The 16841-nt window shown below is 38.8% G+C and overlaps 1 protein-coding gene across 8 annotated transcripts in view; it reads left to right on the forward strand.

Moving 5' to 3' along the window:
• The window catches only part of CSRNP3 (cysteine and serine rich nuclear protein 3), a gene marked incomplete at its 5' end in the record, with an annotated part of 256996 nt that extends 240356 nt beyond the window's left edge, over nt 1-16640 (forward strand). For 6 of the 8 annotated variants that reach the window (XM_082465029.1, XM_082465027.1, XM_082465028.1 and 3 more), the window contains 2 exons: nt 4596-4892; nt 6890-16640. In XM_082465029.1, coding sequence (XP_082321155.1) covers nt 4596-4892; nt 6890-7951 — 1359 coding nt within the window. In that variant the 3' untranslated portion in view covers nt 7952-16640. The remainder of the gene's footprint in view (nt 1-4595; nt 4893-6889) is intronic. The other 2 variants (XR_014264636.1, XR_014264637.1) reach the window with 2 other exon arrangements.
• Nucleotides 16641-16841: the final 201 nt, after the last annotated feature.

A 16841-nucleotide genomic window follows, 5' to 3' on the forward strand; every position in this document is an offset into this window, starting at 1 on the left:
GCCTAATGTAAAATAAGCACAAAAGATTACTGAATATATATTAAATATATAAAAAGTATATCTGTATAATTATTAAGGCAGTTAAGAACTCAAGCTGTAGAGTTAAATATTTAGGATTCTGATGTGGTACACACCTCATTGCTTATGATCTTGGGCAAGTTATTTAGCATTCCTGTACCTCAGTTTCCCCATCAGTTAAATGGATAGAATGCTAATATCTACTTCATGAGATTTCTGTGATGCTCAATGAGTTAATGCAGGTAAAGTGCTTGCAGCAGTGACACACAGATTCAAAACTGTTGTTATTCATATTACTATTATCGTCTCACGTCTGATTCTCTCACCTTTCTTTCACCCCCACCTCCAATCTCTCTTTTTTCCTCTGTCTTTCTCTCTCTCTCTCTCTCTCACACACACACACACACACACACACACACACACACACACACACAAAAGCAGGCTTGAAGGTCAGGATCCTTTGGTGGTCTCCTTAAACCACATTTTTGGCAAGCTTTCTTTGAGCTCTTGGAAAGGCAGTGTTCTTTGGGAAAAGAACACTGAGCTAGAAATGGTCCAAATCCCAGGTTGGCTTCTAAGGAATCTACTTCAAAAGAGAGCATTCCTTTGAATGTGCTGGTTACTCTGTACGTATTTATTTTGTAAACAAAATAGCTTCTTAGACACATTGAGGTTTAATTCCACATTACAGTCCTTGTACTGCATTAGGTACCATTGGAAACTTGGAATCTATCTGTTTTACACAGGGAAAAGCATGCTAAAATAGGGGTCAGGGAATTAGGTTCTATAAGCATGTCTTGGAGAGGACACAATTAATCTGAGCCTCAGTAATGCATAAAATAAGGAGGCTGTATTTGATGAACTAACATCTGAAAATTCAATGATTCTATTTTGAGATAGGAAGAAGACATTTATAGGTATCACTCATGTCAAAGAGACAAAATGTACAAAATAAATATTCTTGCGAAGATGGGCCATGGGGTAAAGGAGTCAGCAAAAACAGATGAGGAAATCATGGAAGACTCCCTAGATTTTGTTGTACGAGATCTTGAAAGCATGATGAACATGAGTTGGTGGACAGAAATAGAGAACTCATTGACTTATTTCCCCGTTGCTCTAATATAGAAAAATGCATTTGAAAATAATATATGTAATACTCTGATTTAAAGGAGCATTTAAACTCGAAAGGTTTGGCCTGAGTTTTAAAGGAGCAAATGGGCATATCCTGGAGGAGAGGGCTGGGAAAGGACTTCCAAGGGGACAGCAGAGAATAGTATCTGTCAGTGGTTATGTAACCAAACCAGAAACTGTGAGGACAAAGAGATAAGCCAATTAACCAGGGTGAACTAGAATATTTCCAGTCTTCACTAGAAATGGCAGAGATGATATTGGATAGATGAGGAGAAAACCTTGCCAGATCACTTCAATGATAATGTGAGAATTTTTAAAAAATCTAAATTAGGTCCCTTGTGGGTTCTTGAACAAGAGTAAGAACAGTATGTAGCTAGCTCTGTATCAAGGACTTTTAGATTCTTAATTGAATTTTTATTTAAAAATGAAACTGTTTATTGTAATTTAAGTATGTGGGAATAAGAAATGCAGATTTTATTTCTAAGGGCTCTTATATTTGTTTTCTTATGAGTGAGGAATTGTTTTACTGTATTTTTTAAATTTTTATTGAAATATGGTTGATTTGCAGTGTGTTAGTTTCAGGTATACAGCAAAGTGGTTCAGTTTATATATATATATATACACACACACATACATATATATGTAACTGAATATATATATATATCTCTTCATATATATATGTATATATAGATATATCTTTTTCAGATTCTTTTCCATTATAGGTTATTACAAGATATTGAGTATAGTTCCCTGTGCTTTATAGTAGGTCCTTGTTGGTTATCTATTTTGTATATAGTAGTGTGTATATTTTAATCCCAGACTCCTAATTTATCCCTCCCCTCCCCTTTCCCCTTTGGTAATCATAAATTTCCTTTCTGTCTGTGAGTCTATTTCTGTTTTGTAAATACGTTCATTTGTATCATTTTTTTAGATACCACATATAAGCAGTTTCATATGATGTTTGTCTTTGTCTGACTTCACTTAGTATGATAATCTCTAGGTCTATCCACATTGCTGCAAATGGCATTATTTCATCCTTTTTTATGGCTGAGTAATATTTTATCACACATATGTGTATGTATATATATATGTGTGTGTGTTTATGTATATCTTCTTTATCAATTCATCTGTCGATGACACTTAGGTTGCTTCCATGTCTTGGCTGTTGTAAATAGTGCTGCTATGAACACTGGGGTGCATGTATCTTTTCGAATTAGAGTTTTCTCCAGATATATGCCCAAGAGTGGGATCATACAGTATTGGAATAAGCATCATCTGTAGTTTATTTGAGATACAGTTGTTCCTTTTTCCTTCTTAGATGCCAATTGGTTAGTCATGTTGCCTTAAAAAAGTCATGTTTTTAAATGTTTGCTGAAGTCTTATTTTTTGTTGACTTTTAGATTTCATGTATTATATGACAACAAACATTATTTTTTAAAAAATCAAACCCTGTTGATATGAAATGAAGTTTTTTGTTGTTTTTGTGATGTTACCCGTTACACAAGGGAGCATAAATATTATAGAACATGGATACTAAGTAGGAAGGATATATTGAAATGAATCACGCTAACCAAGTCCTGGGTATTCTGCATGTGCTTGTGGAATCAGAAGTTTGATGAGGTTCACATGGACAAGCCAAGAATTAATGAAAACATAATTTAAATGCCACAGAGTTGACAAGATGGGAAAGGTAACCCTCCCGTTGGTTAATGCAGCTTTACCTATCACAGAGGATTGAGTGTATGTTAGGCAATTACACACTTGAATTCCTTAGAAAATCAAATCTTTACAGATATAAAGATGCTTCTGTTAGCAAATAAGAATTAACAAAAATGCTAACAGAAACTAATCAAAGGAATATCCTATTAGTGGACATCACAGAAAAATGAAAACAGCTTAACCAATACATTTATAAAGAAATTCCAAGGAAGGAAATAAATTACAGATCACACCAAGAAACAAAACCAATAAAAAGAAAGGCCCAACTTTATAAGAACACAGATTTAAGCTCTGAAGTATAAAAAAAATACATAAATTAGTAGCTTTTGACAATGCATTTCAGGGATCCTTTGCAATATATTTTAATATATACTTGCTACTGTGTTGTTTCCTCTACCTGAGGGCAAAGATCAGTCTTCTGTTTGTTTTTCAATACATTCAGAGTTGTCCACATTGGGATTTTTGGTCAGTAATAAATATTCTTATCTAAATATAGGACTTTTTCCTAGGAAGATAAGAAAATGATGTCTGGTGTCACCAGGGTATTTTAACTGTGCATTAACTGAATTGTTATTAAGATCAAAAAGCATAGTCATAATTACAGTTACTGAAGTTCATGAAGTAATACATATAAAAGTTAAAGAATCAAAATAGCTTCCCTATCTGTAACTTCCTTGAATAATCTCTTACTGAGTTTCTTCATTTATTCCTGTGCCGCTTCCCAGAATATAGTTCTTGCTCATATTCAGAGAAAATGTCTCTTTCTAAATGCTTTTTTACGAAGAAAACATATTACGTGGTGATATGGCAGTGGGAAGTGAAATACTGACTCAGGGTTTCCCGACGGATGAAATTAATTTAGAAAAGAAATATACACAGAAGCAGAAAAGTTATGGGTATGAGACACAGTCGTCCACAGGTGCTATTATGCGGAAGGTGTTGCTCTGGGCAGTTTCCTATGAACTCCTTCAAGGGAGGAGTTCATTGTTTGGGTTGCCTGTTGGCAAGAGCCTGCCACACTGCCCTCTGCTCCTTGTCTTACTGAGAGCACAGTGACCTGACTAAGTGTGTCATATCAAGCCCTCGTTCATGGAGCATTCTGTAGGGAAACCGTGTTTGTAATCCCAACAGCACAGGACAGCAAAACTTTACTTCCTAGTACATGGTTTCTCTGGAGCCCGAAAGACAGGGTTGTTATTTCAAGGACATGTTTGCTTATTTAGGTGGAAGTAGCTTCCACTAAGATGCTATCACCTCTGAACAAGGACACACTTATTCCAACATCAAATCTGCCCATCACAAACTGAGTCTAAAGATAGCTTTCACTGATGGGCATCTGTAACCTTTGGCCTTTTTCACATCGTGCAGGCTGAAAGCTCCAGCAACTATACCTCCTAACATTAAGAGGTTAAGAGTTCCAATTAACAAGTCTTGTGTCCATTTAAAAGCCTATCATTTTGATACATTCATTTTCCTTCCTGTAATTTCTCTAAAGAGAAAAGTAAAAGGAAATGATTTGACTCACAAACATTTTTTTCATCCCTATGAATCATTTATTTTGTAACGGGAAGTTTATATCTCTTAATCTCCCACACCTATCCAGAAACACTTATGGATTATGGGGACATAATGTTATTATATAATAGCTTCATTCTTACCAAGTGCAGAAGTAGGAATTTTAGACCCTGTCCCTGCTAAGTCTCTTTTTTGCGACTTTGTATTTCTAGATGACTAAGAATGGCACCGTGGAATCTGAAGAAGCTAGCACTCTTACAGTGGATGACATTTCTGATGATGATATTGATTTAGACAACACCGAGGTAGACGAGTACTTCTTTCTCCAACCCCTGCCAACAAAAAAACGGAGAGCACTGCTGCGGGCCTCTGGGGTGAAAAAGATTGATGTGGAGGAAAAGCATGAGCTACGAGCCATCCGCCTATCTCGAGAGGACTGTGGCTGTGACTGCCGGGTGTTCTGTGATCCAGAAACGTGTACCTGCAGCCTGGCAGGCATTAAGTGTCAGGTAAGGATTGGGATTTCAGGGAATCCGAAGACATGACATTATACACCAACCCCTAAAGAGGCAATTGTGTTCCATGTCATGAAGTTTCCCACACGTGGAAGAAAATTCTGGGGTAAGGCAAGACACATGATTCAAGAAGAGAGAAATACTAATTCAGTGACATTTAGGGGTATATGTAATATTCATATATATATATGGTATAGTGTGAAAGGCAATCCAAGCTGCAGTTGTCAGTTGAAATTGTTTGCTCTTAGATTCATTTATTATGCGAGCTTATTTTGGCTTCTTACAAGCATTCAGGGAGATCATGACATCCCTAACATTTAAAGTTTGTATTCTCTGATCCATCCATGGGGTATAAAATGATGATTGGTTAGAGGTAGTGTAGATTAGTGGAAAAATTACTAGACTGGGACTTAAGAAAACTGAGTTCTCCTCCTGGCTCTGCTTTTCGCCACGATGTGAAATTGGCAAGTCAGGTAAACTTACTGGCTTCGGTTTTCCCACCTCTAAAATGAATGGGCTGGACTAGATCAGGGGTTGGGAAACGATAACTCACAGGTCAAACCTAGCCTGCCACCCTGGTTTTGTAAGTAAAGTTTTATTGAAGCACAGCCATGTTTTTTGTGTGTGTGTTTACATGTTGCCTATAACTGCTTTCATAGTTCTACAGCAGAGGTGAGTCGTTGTCGCAGAGACTGTATGGCCCACAAAGCCTAAAATAATTATTCTCTGGCCTTTTTACAAAAAAAGAGTTTACCAACCCCTGAACTAGATGCTTCTCAGGTCCCTATCCATATATATCATTGGTACGCCATGATTAGTTAGGGGTTGTTATTTTATGCAGGAACTCAACTTTTTCAATAAGAGCCTCTCAGGCAGACAAAAGGAGAGAACAGTTCTTATCGGTTGAACAGCTGCTTGAGGTGGATTCGCAGCAAAGGGAATCACAGGTAAGAAAGGAGCTATAGATTCTGGCTCGACATCCGCTACTACTTTCTGTGGGGGCCAGGATGTCTGTACTAGAATCCACTTCCTCCTCTCTTGCCTGGGAAATACCCCATGCTTGGATAAGGTGGAAAGAAGGGCAAGTTCTTTCTGGTTGCCTGTGCTCTGGTCTGCATAAAGGTGGAGTCTAAGCCAGCAGATATCTTAGGAGTTCCTTAGATTGCCCAGAATTCCACTCATCACCTGAGTGATGAACCTAATCGCTCTATCTACAGAGTTCAGACACTCAAATAATCACGGGATATTGACTAAATGAACATCTCCTTCTCTCCAGAAGCTTGTAGCCTAAGGGAGGGGTAGGGAAGGCTGGGGAGCCAGCAACTAAACAGAAATCCACCAGTCACCATCATGAATGTGCGTACGCGTCGCAGCCTGCAGGGCATACGTGCATCACCTACCAAGGATCCAAAAGAATGAGAAGGTACACCAATGAGAGTGAATTATCACGCTGCTTGATACTAAGGTGGTGTCAATCTGGACACCTCAGGCAGAGAAGTTCATTTTATAACAAGCAAAGAAAAACTCCGGGCTAGAATGAGGAATGTCATGTAATTTAGACTAAAAATAGCAGGTGGGGATGAGGGCAGTAAGTTTGTTTGAAACTGAGCCTGTGAGCTGGCATGCAGCAGAAAAAAAGGGAACTTGGGGAAAGGACAGAAGCACTGAAAAACTGGGAGCAAAATTAATGGGATGGAGAGAAGAGGGAAAGGGAGAATGGCGACAGAGGTAAAGAAAGCACAGGAGGGATAAATGAACTAAAACTACACACCATAACTCACTTTTATTTTGAGTATGGGTTTAAAATTAGGTTAACTCTTATGTTCTAAGCCTTCACTTCCCTTTTTGTTTCTGTTTGCAGTTTGATTGTCGTTTGTTCTGGCGTAAGTGGGTTTAAGTCATCCCAGATTCAAAGGCTTTGCCCTGAGGTACTGGATTTTTATTTGATTTGTAAGAGTTCCAGGGGGCTAATCTGTCTTCTTCCCTCCAAGGTGGATCGAATGTCTTTCCCATGTGGCTGCACTAAAGAAGGATGTAGTAACACAGCAGGTAGAATTGAATTTAATCCTATCCGTGTCCGGACTCACTTTTTGCACACAATAATGAAACTTGAACTGGAGAAAAACCGAGAGCAGCAAATCCCCACGCTGAACGGCTGCCACGGGGAGATAAGTGCCCACAGTAGCTCCATGGGCCCTGTGGCTCACTCGGTCGAATATTCCCTCGCAGACAATTTTGAGATTGAAACGGAACCCCAGGCTGCAGTGCTGCACCTGCAGTCGGCGGAGGAATTAGATTGCCCAGGAGAGGAGGAGGAGGAGGACGAGGAGGAGGACGGCAGCAGCTTCTGCAGCGGAGTCACAGACTCCAGCACACAAAGCTTGGCCCCCAGCGAGTCAGAGGAGGAGGAGGAGGAAGAGGAGGAGGACGAGGAGGAAGAGGAGGAGGACGACGAGAAAGCGGACAGTTTCGTGGAAGGTTTGGGTCCCCATGCCGAAGGGGGGGTCCCTCTTCCTTCCGTCCTTTGCTATTCCGACGGCACCGCCGTTCACGAAAGCCACGCGAAAAACGCTCCCTTTTATGCCAACTCTTCAACCCTCTATTACCAAATAGACAGCCACATTCCAGGAACTCCCAGCCAGATCTCCGAGAACTATTCGGAAAGAGAGACTGTCAAAAGCGGTACCCTCTCGCTGGTGCCTTACACCATGACCCCGGAGCAATTCGTAGACTATGCCCGCCAAGCGGAAGAGGCGTACGGCGCCTCCCACTACCCAGCTGCCAACCCCTCTGTCATCGTGTGCTGCTCCTCTTCGGAAAATGACAGCGGTGTGCCCTGCAATAGCTTATATCCCGAACACAGGTCCAATCATCCTCAAGTGGAACTTCACTCATACTTGAAAGGCCCCTGCCAGGAAGGGTTTGGCTCTACACTGAATGGGGACAGTCACATTTCAGAGCATCCTGCTGAAGATTGTTTGAGCCTTGCAGAAAAGAGCAGATTGCACGAAGAGTGCATCAAATCGCCCGTGGTGGAGACCGTCCCTGTTTAGTAGCTTAAGTTATTCTTGGACCGACTCTTCTCCTATTTAAAGCACTGTATTTAATTGGATTTGCTGGGCTCATCGTGGTTTCAGCTGAGGACCAAGGAAACTTGGACCGTGGTGAATCTTCCAGACTGTATTTTGTTTTCTCCCTTCTAGCTACGTGACTGTGCCGTGGCACAAATGCAGTCTCCGTGAGGATTTTAAACGATTTCAGACTGTTTTGATAGAAAATGCTAATTTTAAAAAAGCATATCTCACAGTTGCCTACCTGTTAAACTGTGTGAAACCTGCCAAGCTGTGTAGATCAGAGCTCCAAGTTTTGGATTATCGGGCCTGTGCAAGATTGTTAACTAAGACTGGGAAATAATAAGATTTAGAGTCCTAATTTTCGATATATCTGAAGATGATGGTGACTTTTTAATGTAAAAGTAATTATTGTAAGAAAAAGATTTAATCGTTCCATGCGTATTTTATTTATGGTAGTTAGAAGTCATGTTTTGATGAACACGAACAGCAGCATGTTCTTTTAAACTGAAGACACATAGTATCACCGAGCATGCCCACGTGGATTGCCTCTGGAATCCATTCACATTTTTATGATCGTGTCTGATCAAATTTGCAAATACTTTCTTAAGGGTGAGATAGGCCTATTTTTGCTATTTTGGACAAATAAATGAGTCTATATGTGCAGGTCCTTACACAGTTTTCTCTAAAGTTAACAGTTAGGACAATCCTCTGGTGAGGGTCTAGTTCATTGCCCTCCCTCAGTTGACTCCAGAGATGGAGGTAGAAGGAATTGCCTTTCTTTTTTAAACAGCATCATCTTGGTTCTTAGCTTGGACAGCACCTTCAAACTCTACTCCCCTGCATCAAAATGCACTTTAGTGCCCCTTCATGGTACCTTGTGAGGGGTGGGGACTAAGAACTCTTTGAGATGAAAAATTTAAAAAAACATTTTTTAATCTGTAACTATTATAAGGTTCATATAATTAAATAGAGGAATCACCCAATGATACTTTATGAAGGAAAAATGACCTGTTTTCCTTCACCACTCTCAAGACGTAACTCGGTAAAAGCAGAGGAGGCTGAGAAAACACGGAAGAGACAGAACCTCAGCAACCAGCCTTTTTCTACAGCGTGATCAATCCATCTCTACACAATGAGCGTATAATGAAATTTCCATTTAGCGACTAGCTGATTGAAGGGGGGGCCTCTACCCAAATACTCAAACTAGGCCTTACTTTTCTGAAGCATTTTGATTTCTCTTGCCTGGGACAATTAGCAGAACAGTCCAGATCGCATTGAATACTTTCTAATTACCTCATGTTCTCTTATTAAAGGGGACAGATAGAAATAAAACATGCACTCCCCACCTTTAGATTATCTGCGCTTGGTTCGTCGGAGGACTTCTAAGATCCCGTTTTCCTGGAAATTAATTTAGGTAACTAAATAGTGTGTTCTACTTTTTTTTTTTTCCAATGCAATATGACTATGCTAAATCTGTTTCCTATTTTTGACCTTCTATTATATCATTTCACATTTTATGCCTCTTTGAAATGTGGACATGCCTTGCTATTCAGTGACTGCATCGCTACTTATTTTTTATGTCTTTTAGACTCGGATGTTTGGAAATATGGATATAAATATATTGTAGATCTGAAGTCCTTAAAGAATACTATTTTATTTCGTTGGACTTAAAAAATGTTTGATCTAGAGAAAGTCCTCCAATGGAAAAGTTTCTACTAAGACTTGATTTGGGGAAAACATGTTTACTTGGCAGCTCTTCCACTGTGCAGTTGGTTCCTGCCCCTACTCTGCCCCACCACTGGGCCAAACTAGAACCATTAGTATTAACAGTACAGCAGCTTTGGGTTGGTCCTTATGGAGGTAGCAGTAATGAGGGCAGGGATGTTCCTTTTGAATGACAAGCACTTTGGGCTAATCAGATTGGGGTTTTGCTCAAATCTTGATAGTATATCCCATGTTGTCTACAAAGTTACAGTTTTTAGTGCTCGATCTCCAAATTTTCCCCCCTACTATATAATCGAAAGAGCACAGGCCCAAAGAGAAAATGACAAGAGGCTATTGTTCCTTCATTTGAGCACGTGAAAGAATCATGTGTGCCATATTGGCTGGGCCATTAACAAGCCTTTGAAGCAGCTACATGTGAAGTATTCAGCTTATTCTTGGAACACAGTGTGGCAGAGTGGGGCAGAGGTGACTCTGGCTGGGCAGAGTGGAAGGGTAGAATGCCAGTCCAGATTCTGAAACGATAGATATTTAATTTAGTTCAGCTTTATTTTCACAAGAAGGTTGACACCTACTTGTTTATGTTTGGTTGGGTCTCTGTTTTGTAGCTTCATTTCCAAAAAAGACGTTTAACCTAGAAACGGGCAAACAAACAAACAAAAACAGAGCTTTTGCCCCTATCTGTCCAACTGGGGTGGAAAGTCACTGCTACACAGAAGGATTAACCTTCCAGCCACAACAGCTTCTATTCCAAATGTTCATATACATAACCTAACCCCTAAACAGCTCCCACAAACTACACACACAGATTACCTATTAAATCACCCCGGGACGTTGCACATGCATGCACACACACACACACACACACACACACACACACGTATACACACACACACACACATAATAGGTGTATACCACACATCGGAGAATGACAGATTTTAGGCAATGGCCAGTAATGAGTACTGAATTTTTCCCACCCTAGCATCTGGTTGGGTTTTATGATCTAAAAATGTGGTTTAAAAATAAAGATAATTTTTAAAGCTATAGTTTAAAAATATTGGTTCAAAGTTGCAAATAATACTAATGAGAGAACCATTTCATTGTTACTTCCTTTCCCAGAAAAGCTGAGAGAGCAATATGTGCCAGTGGACTTTTTTTTTCCATTAATAGACCTTCTATTCAACAAAAAATGCCCACATGCCAGGAAAGCGCTACAGTTTTTCTAAGCTTTTTTAAATGGGGATCAAGCTGGATGCAGCCAGTGGATTCTTCAGATCTTTATACCAAGACACAGTAACCTGACCTGCAGCTGTTGTATTGCCCCCGTAGTATAGCTAACCAAATTATAGTCCTTTTTGACACACAGCTTTTTAGTCATTCACTGTCAATGGCAAAGCTTCGTGCTTTGGTCCCTGTTGTTTTAGCACCAGCCCTCTACCTTTTATTAGGGCTTAATTCCCAGTTTATAATCCAGGCCAAATTGATTTGCAAGTCAAGTGGCTGCAGCAGCTTGCATTTCCTTTGTCATTCTAGGTTTCCTCTGGGAGAAAGAAGTCAATGAAAGAGATTTACTTAAGTTTTTCCCATTTCTTGATCATTGATTATAAAGACATTAGTAAAACTCCATTTGTCTCATGTCTTTTGGTTAATTGAAGAATATGGTTACTTTCTGAAAGCCAGTCTTTTCTTTGTGATGAAACTATATTTTTCCCAGAGTGCCAATCACATATAAAATGTGAAATTAATACTTACTAATTAAATTTTATTATTAAAATCTTCACAATCATATATGGCCCAGAAATACCTCCCCCAATAAAAGCTGAATTACAGAAACACTGGCTGCAAATTAATCAAGAAAAAAGAAGATTATAAGTGTTTGTGCTCTTTAAATTTTTATACTCCAACAGATGACTTCTAGGCAAAATTCTGGTTTAGTTATCATTAAAAAGGAAAATATATGATTTATTTTCTATAAACTTATATATCACTGATTCTTTGTTTAAACTTCTGAGATTGTTGTACAAGTTAAAATCCTTTGGTCTTGATATTTAGAATGTATTAATTCTTTCTTTTAACAAATATTTATCGAACACCTACTATGTTAGAGGAACTGTCCCAGGTGGTTAAAAAAGAGGGGGGAAAACACCACAAATTCTAAGGGATTATGATAATGATGAAAAATGGAATGAAATAATCAAGCCCCATTCTAATCCTTTTAATCTGTGATTTTATAAAGTGATATTAGAAATAATGACATCAATTCTTGTCTAATTACATTCAAACGGCGACTAAAGAGAGAACTTCTTTTGCCTAAATTAATGGAACTCACTGGATCCTCCTTCTTCCCTCTCTCCCCATCTGAAATTTATGAATTAAATCTGGACTCAGCTAGAAGAACTGTAATCCAATGAAAAAGAGATTGTCAGATAATTGCTCCTTCCCTGTGAGACCTATGTAAGTGATGCTAAATTTATACCAACAAACTCCTACCCAGCAGTTTCAAAGGCAGGTTGACTCACACATAACCCAGGAAACATTTCAGGAAACCTTTGAAACAACAATGTAGAACACCATCACTCTTACTTCTGTTTATAAACAGCCTATCGAAATAGCTAAACCTGAGTTCCTGGTTCCAAAGGCATTGCCTTGCAGCTTGCAGAAAACAGATTGGTCATTCAGTGCCCTCACTTTTAGCCAGGGATACAAACCATTGAATTAGCAGGTAGAAAACTGACATCCTCAGAAGTTGAGACAGGCTTTCTAAAAGGTGCCATGAGCCTTCCATTTCTCCAAATACAGACTTAATCTTTCTCTTTAAAATGGCATCTGCTCCTTGTCTCCAAGACAGTTTAGAGTATATTATTGTAGTCAGTGTATGAAATACCAACCTTAAATGGGAAGTACCTTCATGTTTTCTTAGGCAAGACTTAACTGTAATTCAAAACCGGAACAAATCTATGTATTCTTACCACAACCAACACCAAAAGCTCAAAGTCTTGATCACTCTTAGTTCTAACACAAATTTGCAACTACTGATTACATTATTCTTTCTGAGATCCGCTAACTTGAGCGACTTAAATGCCTAAGCCAAATGCCACAGCTTTGCACAGACAGCGCAACTCATCAGATGTTTTCTGTAGCATTAAAGAATGTAATTGACAATTTAACTGAATATCAGCGATTTGAAAACTCACTAGAATTATAGACGTGTTGGGGGGTTGAGGATGGAATATAAGCTTAATAAGTGGTGGTGTCTCCTAGGAACCATAAGGTTTCAACAAACTAGAATTTTATTATACTGGAAAGACTAGATTCATAAATGGCAGCCCAAAACCTAGAAAGGTCAATTACAATGTGGACACTCACAGCCCAGTTGGTCTTCACATCTGTGACCTACTATCCCCATCAATTTCACCTTCCGATCTAAAGATCATTTGATGCTTTAAGAAAATAAAAACACAGAGCTCCAGCATGCTAAAGAAACTATTTTAAAGATTTAAACACATTTTATATTAATAAGACTGATAGACTCTTGTCAAAAGTAATGAATATGGAAATAAAAGAGCTCTTTAATATTTTACCTGCCAAATCTGTATATTCAATATGACTGTTTAAAACAGTCACTTCTAAGTTTTATTTCAACTCCTCTCATAGAAAGGGGAGCATGAGGTTCCCCTCCCCCTTTCTAACCAATGCAAGTGTTTTGGTTTTTTTCTTTCTTATCAGAAATTCAAATTCAAAAGCTTGATATGACCTGGGTTTTACCTGGTGAGCAGTCCTAGTGTTAGTCTGTGTGCTGTCTGGATAGTAAGTGTAATAATGCCTTGATTTCCGTATCCTGACAGTGGTGATTCAGACAGAATGATGGGAAGCAGGAAGGTCTATACAACCAGATTCAAAGCCTAAACCAGTTCGTCTTTTATATGCAATTTTTGTAATCTAACGTATAGCCTGGGATTTTAGTAAATACAGGTACTTGTTACATTCATGGAAAATGAATCTCAAAGATTTAAGTCAGGTTGTTGACTACTTTCTTTCACTTGTGATAAATATACCACTATACAGGGTAATTGTTTTCACTTGATACTCTACACTTGCTTATAATTCAAGAAAAGCCAACTCTGGTGTGTCGTTTTATTTCATCTCATAAAAGTTTCTGGCAGAAGTGAAGTTTCAAAAGAGTATGATAGAATGTACTTTGGACAATATTTGTATTCAACATGCTAATGGTGGCATTCCTTTCTTTGCATTTCTTGTTACCATGGTGATAGTCAAGTCAGTTCAATGACTCTCATTTTAGTGACATGTGTGAGGCCACTTAAATATTTTTAAGATAATGTATATTGATTAGAAGCATTTAAGAAAAGACAAATTTATGGTAGAAATTAGCCTTGCCTTTGTCTAAGTTAATTTATGTGACCTTGTTTGAATGGTTTTAGTTGCAATTTTGGAATACTTCTTTGCTAGGTATTCCTCTCCTTTCGCTTGTGGCTTTCTCCCAATATTTTTATCTGGCTTAGCAGTATCTTAAAAGTTATTTATTAATGAGTATTAGGAAGGAAATTGATTTAGAAAATATCTCTTTAAAAATTGTCTAGGAGCTTCTATCACCAGAGATCTTCATCAAGCCCTCCTGCCACACTGGGTAAGACCCAAAACGACCTTGTCAGGGATGTGGCCTCCTAATATGGTTTTGCTGTTGTCTCTAAATAGGGAACCTATAAAAAATACGGTTGAGGGGCTTCCCTGGTGGCGCAGTGGTTAAGAATCCGCCTGCCAATGCCAGGGACACGGGTTCAAGCCCTGGTCTGGGAAAATCCCACATGGCGCAGAGCAACTAAGCCCGTGCACCACAACTACTGAGCCTGCACTCTAGAGCCCGTGAGCCACAACTACTGAGCCCACGTGCCACAACTACTGAAGCCCGCACGCCTAGAGCCTGTGCTCCGCAACAAGAGAAGCCACCGCAGTGAGAAGCCCACGCACCACAATGAAGAGTGGCCCCTGCTGGCTGCAACTAGAGAAAGCCCGCGTGCAGCAACGAACACCCAACGCAGCCAAAAATAAACAAATAAATTTATTTAAAAAAAATATAAGGTTGAAATTTCTAACTTTGTAGCATAATTTGTCCAATTTTGTTTTGCTTTTCCTTTTTATGTTGGCCACCAAGCTTTCCTCCTTAGCCATATATAAAGTGCCCATCTTTTAAAAAAAATTCAAAGATCTATATACCATTTTGAGATGACACTTAAATATGAAAGAGAAAGAAGAAATAAAATAAAATCCAAATCTGAATTCTCCTAAAGAGGAAAAATCTAAATACTTAAACCTAGAAAATAAATTGCCTGAGATTAGTTGGTTTTGTTTTTAATTTAGTGTTGATCCTTGGATGGTTTAATGATACCCAAATTATATCTGAATATAATTGATTTTAAATTTTAGTAGTTGGCAAAGTCATTTCCTTTGTACCATAATCAAATAGGGTCCACTGCCAAAGGTTACTGTCTGAATCTTGATTCATTAGGCACTAGTCATGCCAAACGGGTATCTCAGAATAGTTTCATCTTTTCAAAGATACTCACAATGGCCAACTGTGTGTGAATAATGGAAAGTTTGAGATTCTTCTGTATTCTTCAAATTTTATAGCCCTGAGACTAGAAGAGATCTCCAGAGGTCATCTGGCTCATCCATCTACCTCCAGGGAGGACAGTCACTCAGGCATGCTCTACAGGATAGATACCCATCTATTCTTAACATCTCTAGGGAAGGCAGTTTCCTTGGCAACACAATTCAGTCCTCCTAGGTTTTTCTCACAGTACGAAAATATCTTGGCCAGTCTTTGTGAGTTAGGCACCTGGCAACAGTTGTGGTGATTTGGGCCATTGTACTGGGAGACTCGGAAAGTTAGGTTTCCCCTACCTTTGATGTTTGTTACATTTGATGATTCCATAAGTCTCCTAAGAAATCAGAGTTTTAAAAATAAAGATGTGGGTATTGGGACAGTGTTCAGTAACGTGACCTGCTCTCAACGAATATGGCTGTAGTTTTTGTTTGTTTGTTCGTTTTTATTTTCTCTTTTGTTTTACCATTGCTGTGACGTCAGGGAAAGTGACTGTTTCAGATCCCCGGTGACAGACATCAGCACTAGGATCAAGTGACTCCACTTTTTAACTGTTCAATTTTCTGAGAAGTTACAATTACAAAAAGTGAGCATTTCCTAACTGCTTGCTTCTAAATAAGTACCTTCTTATTCATCTTTCTATACCCTAAAAATGACAAATGAGAATCTCAAGTTTTTCCACTTTCTCTGGGGAGGTGACTGGTTGTGGAGAGTCTGGTGTGGAATGAAACGACTCCAGAGAATTACTCAGCTACCATTTGATCCCAGCCTTTGTCCCCATGTTGTTAAAACAGTGGCTGCTTGCCTTCTCAGGGATCAGCAAAATGATTTAAAAATGTGTCATCTTGACAAGGCCTGAAAACGAAAGGAAGCCGGGAGGGTGGTGATTTTTTCCTGATTACATCACTTGACCCAAGCATCCACTGCAGAGAGCTTCTTCTGTTTGTTCAGAGTTGCCTCCAACTCAGAGTCAGAACTAACCGGAAAATGAAGAACGCCCTCAGAAATCGATGTTTCCTTTCTCCATGGGACTTTTTCCAATCTAGGTACAGCTGCTTATGTCCCCCAACTCAGATGCTCTTGTGAAATGACAGCCACATCAGTGCGTGGTTGCTCTCCACAAATAACATTAGGGGAAATAACCTTTTTTGCTTTTAAAAAAAAAAAAAAGCTATAGAATGCTTATGTAAAGAATGTTGAATCATTTGGCCCATGTTTTAACTGACTCTAGACACCTCTTTGGAAATAAGTCCGAGGCGTAGTTTGTGAAACATGTTTCAAAAGTGTTTGATGTAAAATAAACGCTAGACATTTACAGTACAGAAATAGTTAAAAAAAAAAAAACAAAAAAAAACCCTGTAGATTACAACTCCGTTCCTGAGAACCTCAGCCTTTATTGTGTCTTAGTAAAGTTGATCTGCTTTCATTTTAGTTTATTGCATTTCTGGTGTAATAGCCTCTTAAGATAGAACTATTAATACATATGTACTGGTTAATGCCTGTTAATGCAGAAAATGGCACTTTGTT

The sequence above is a fragment of the Balaenoptera physalus genome (genome assembly GCF_965194825.1).
Source record: "Balaenoptera physalus genome assembly, chromosome: 6".
NCBI classification, from domain to species: domain Eukaryota; kingdom Metazoa; phylum Chordata; class Mammalia; order Artiodactyla; family Balaenopteridae; genus Balaenoptera; species Balaenoptera physalus.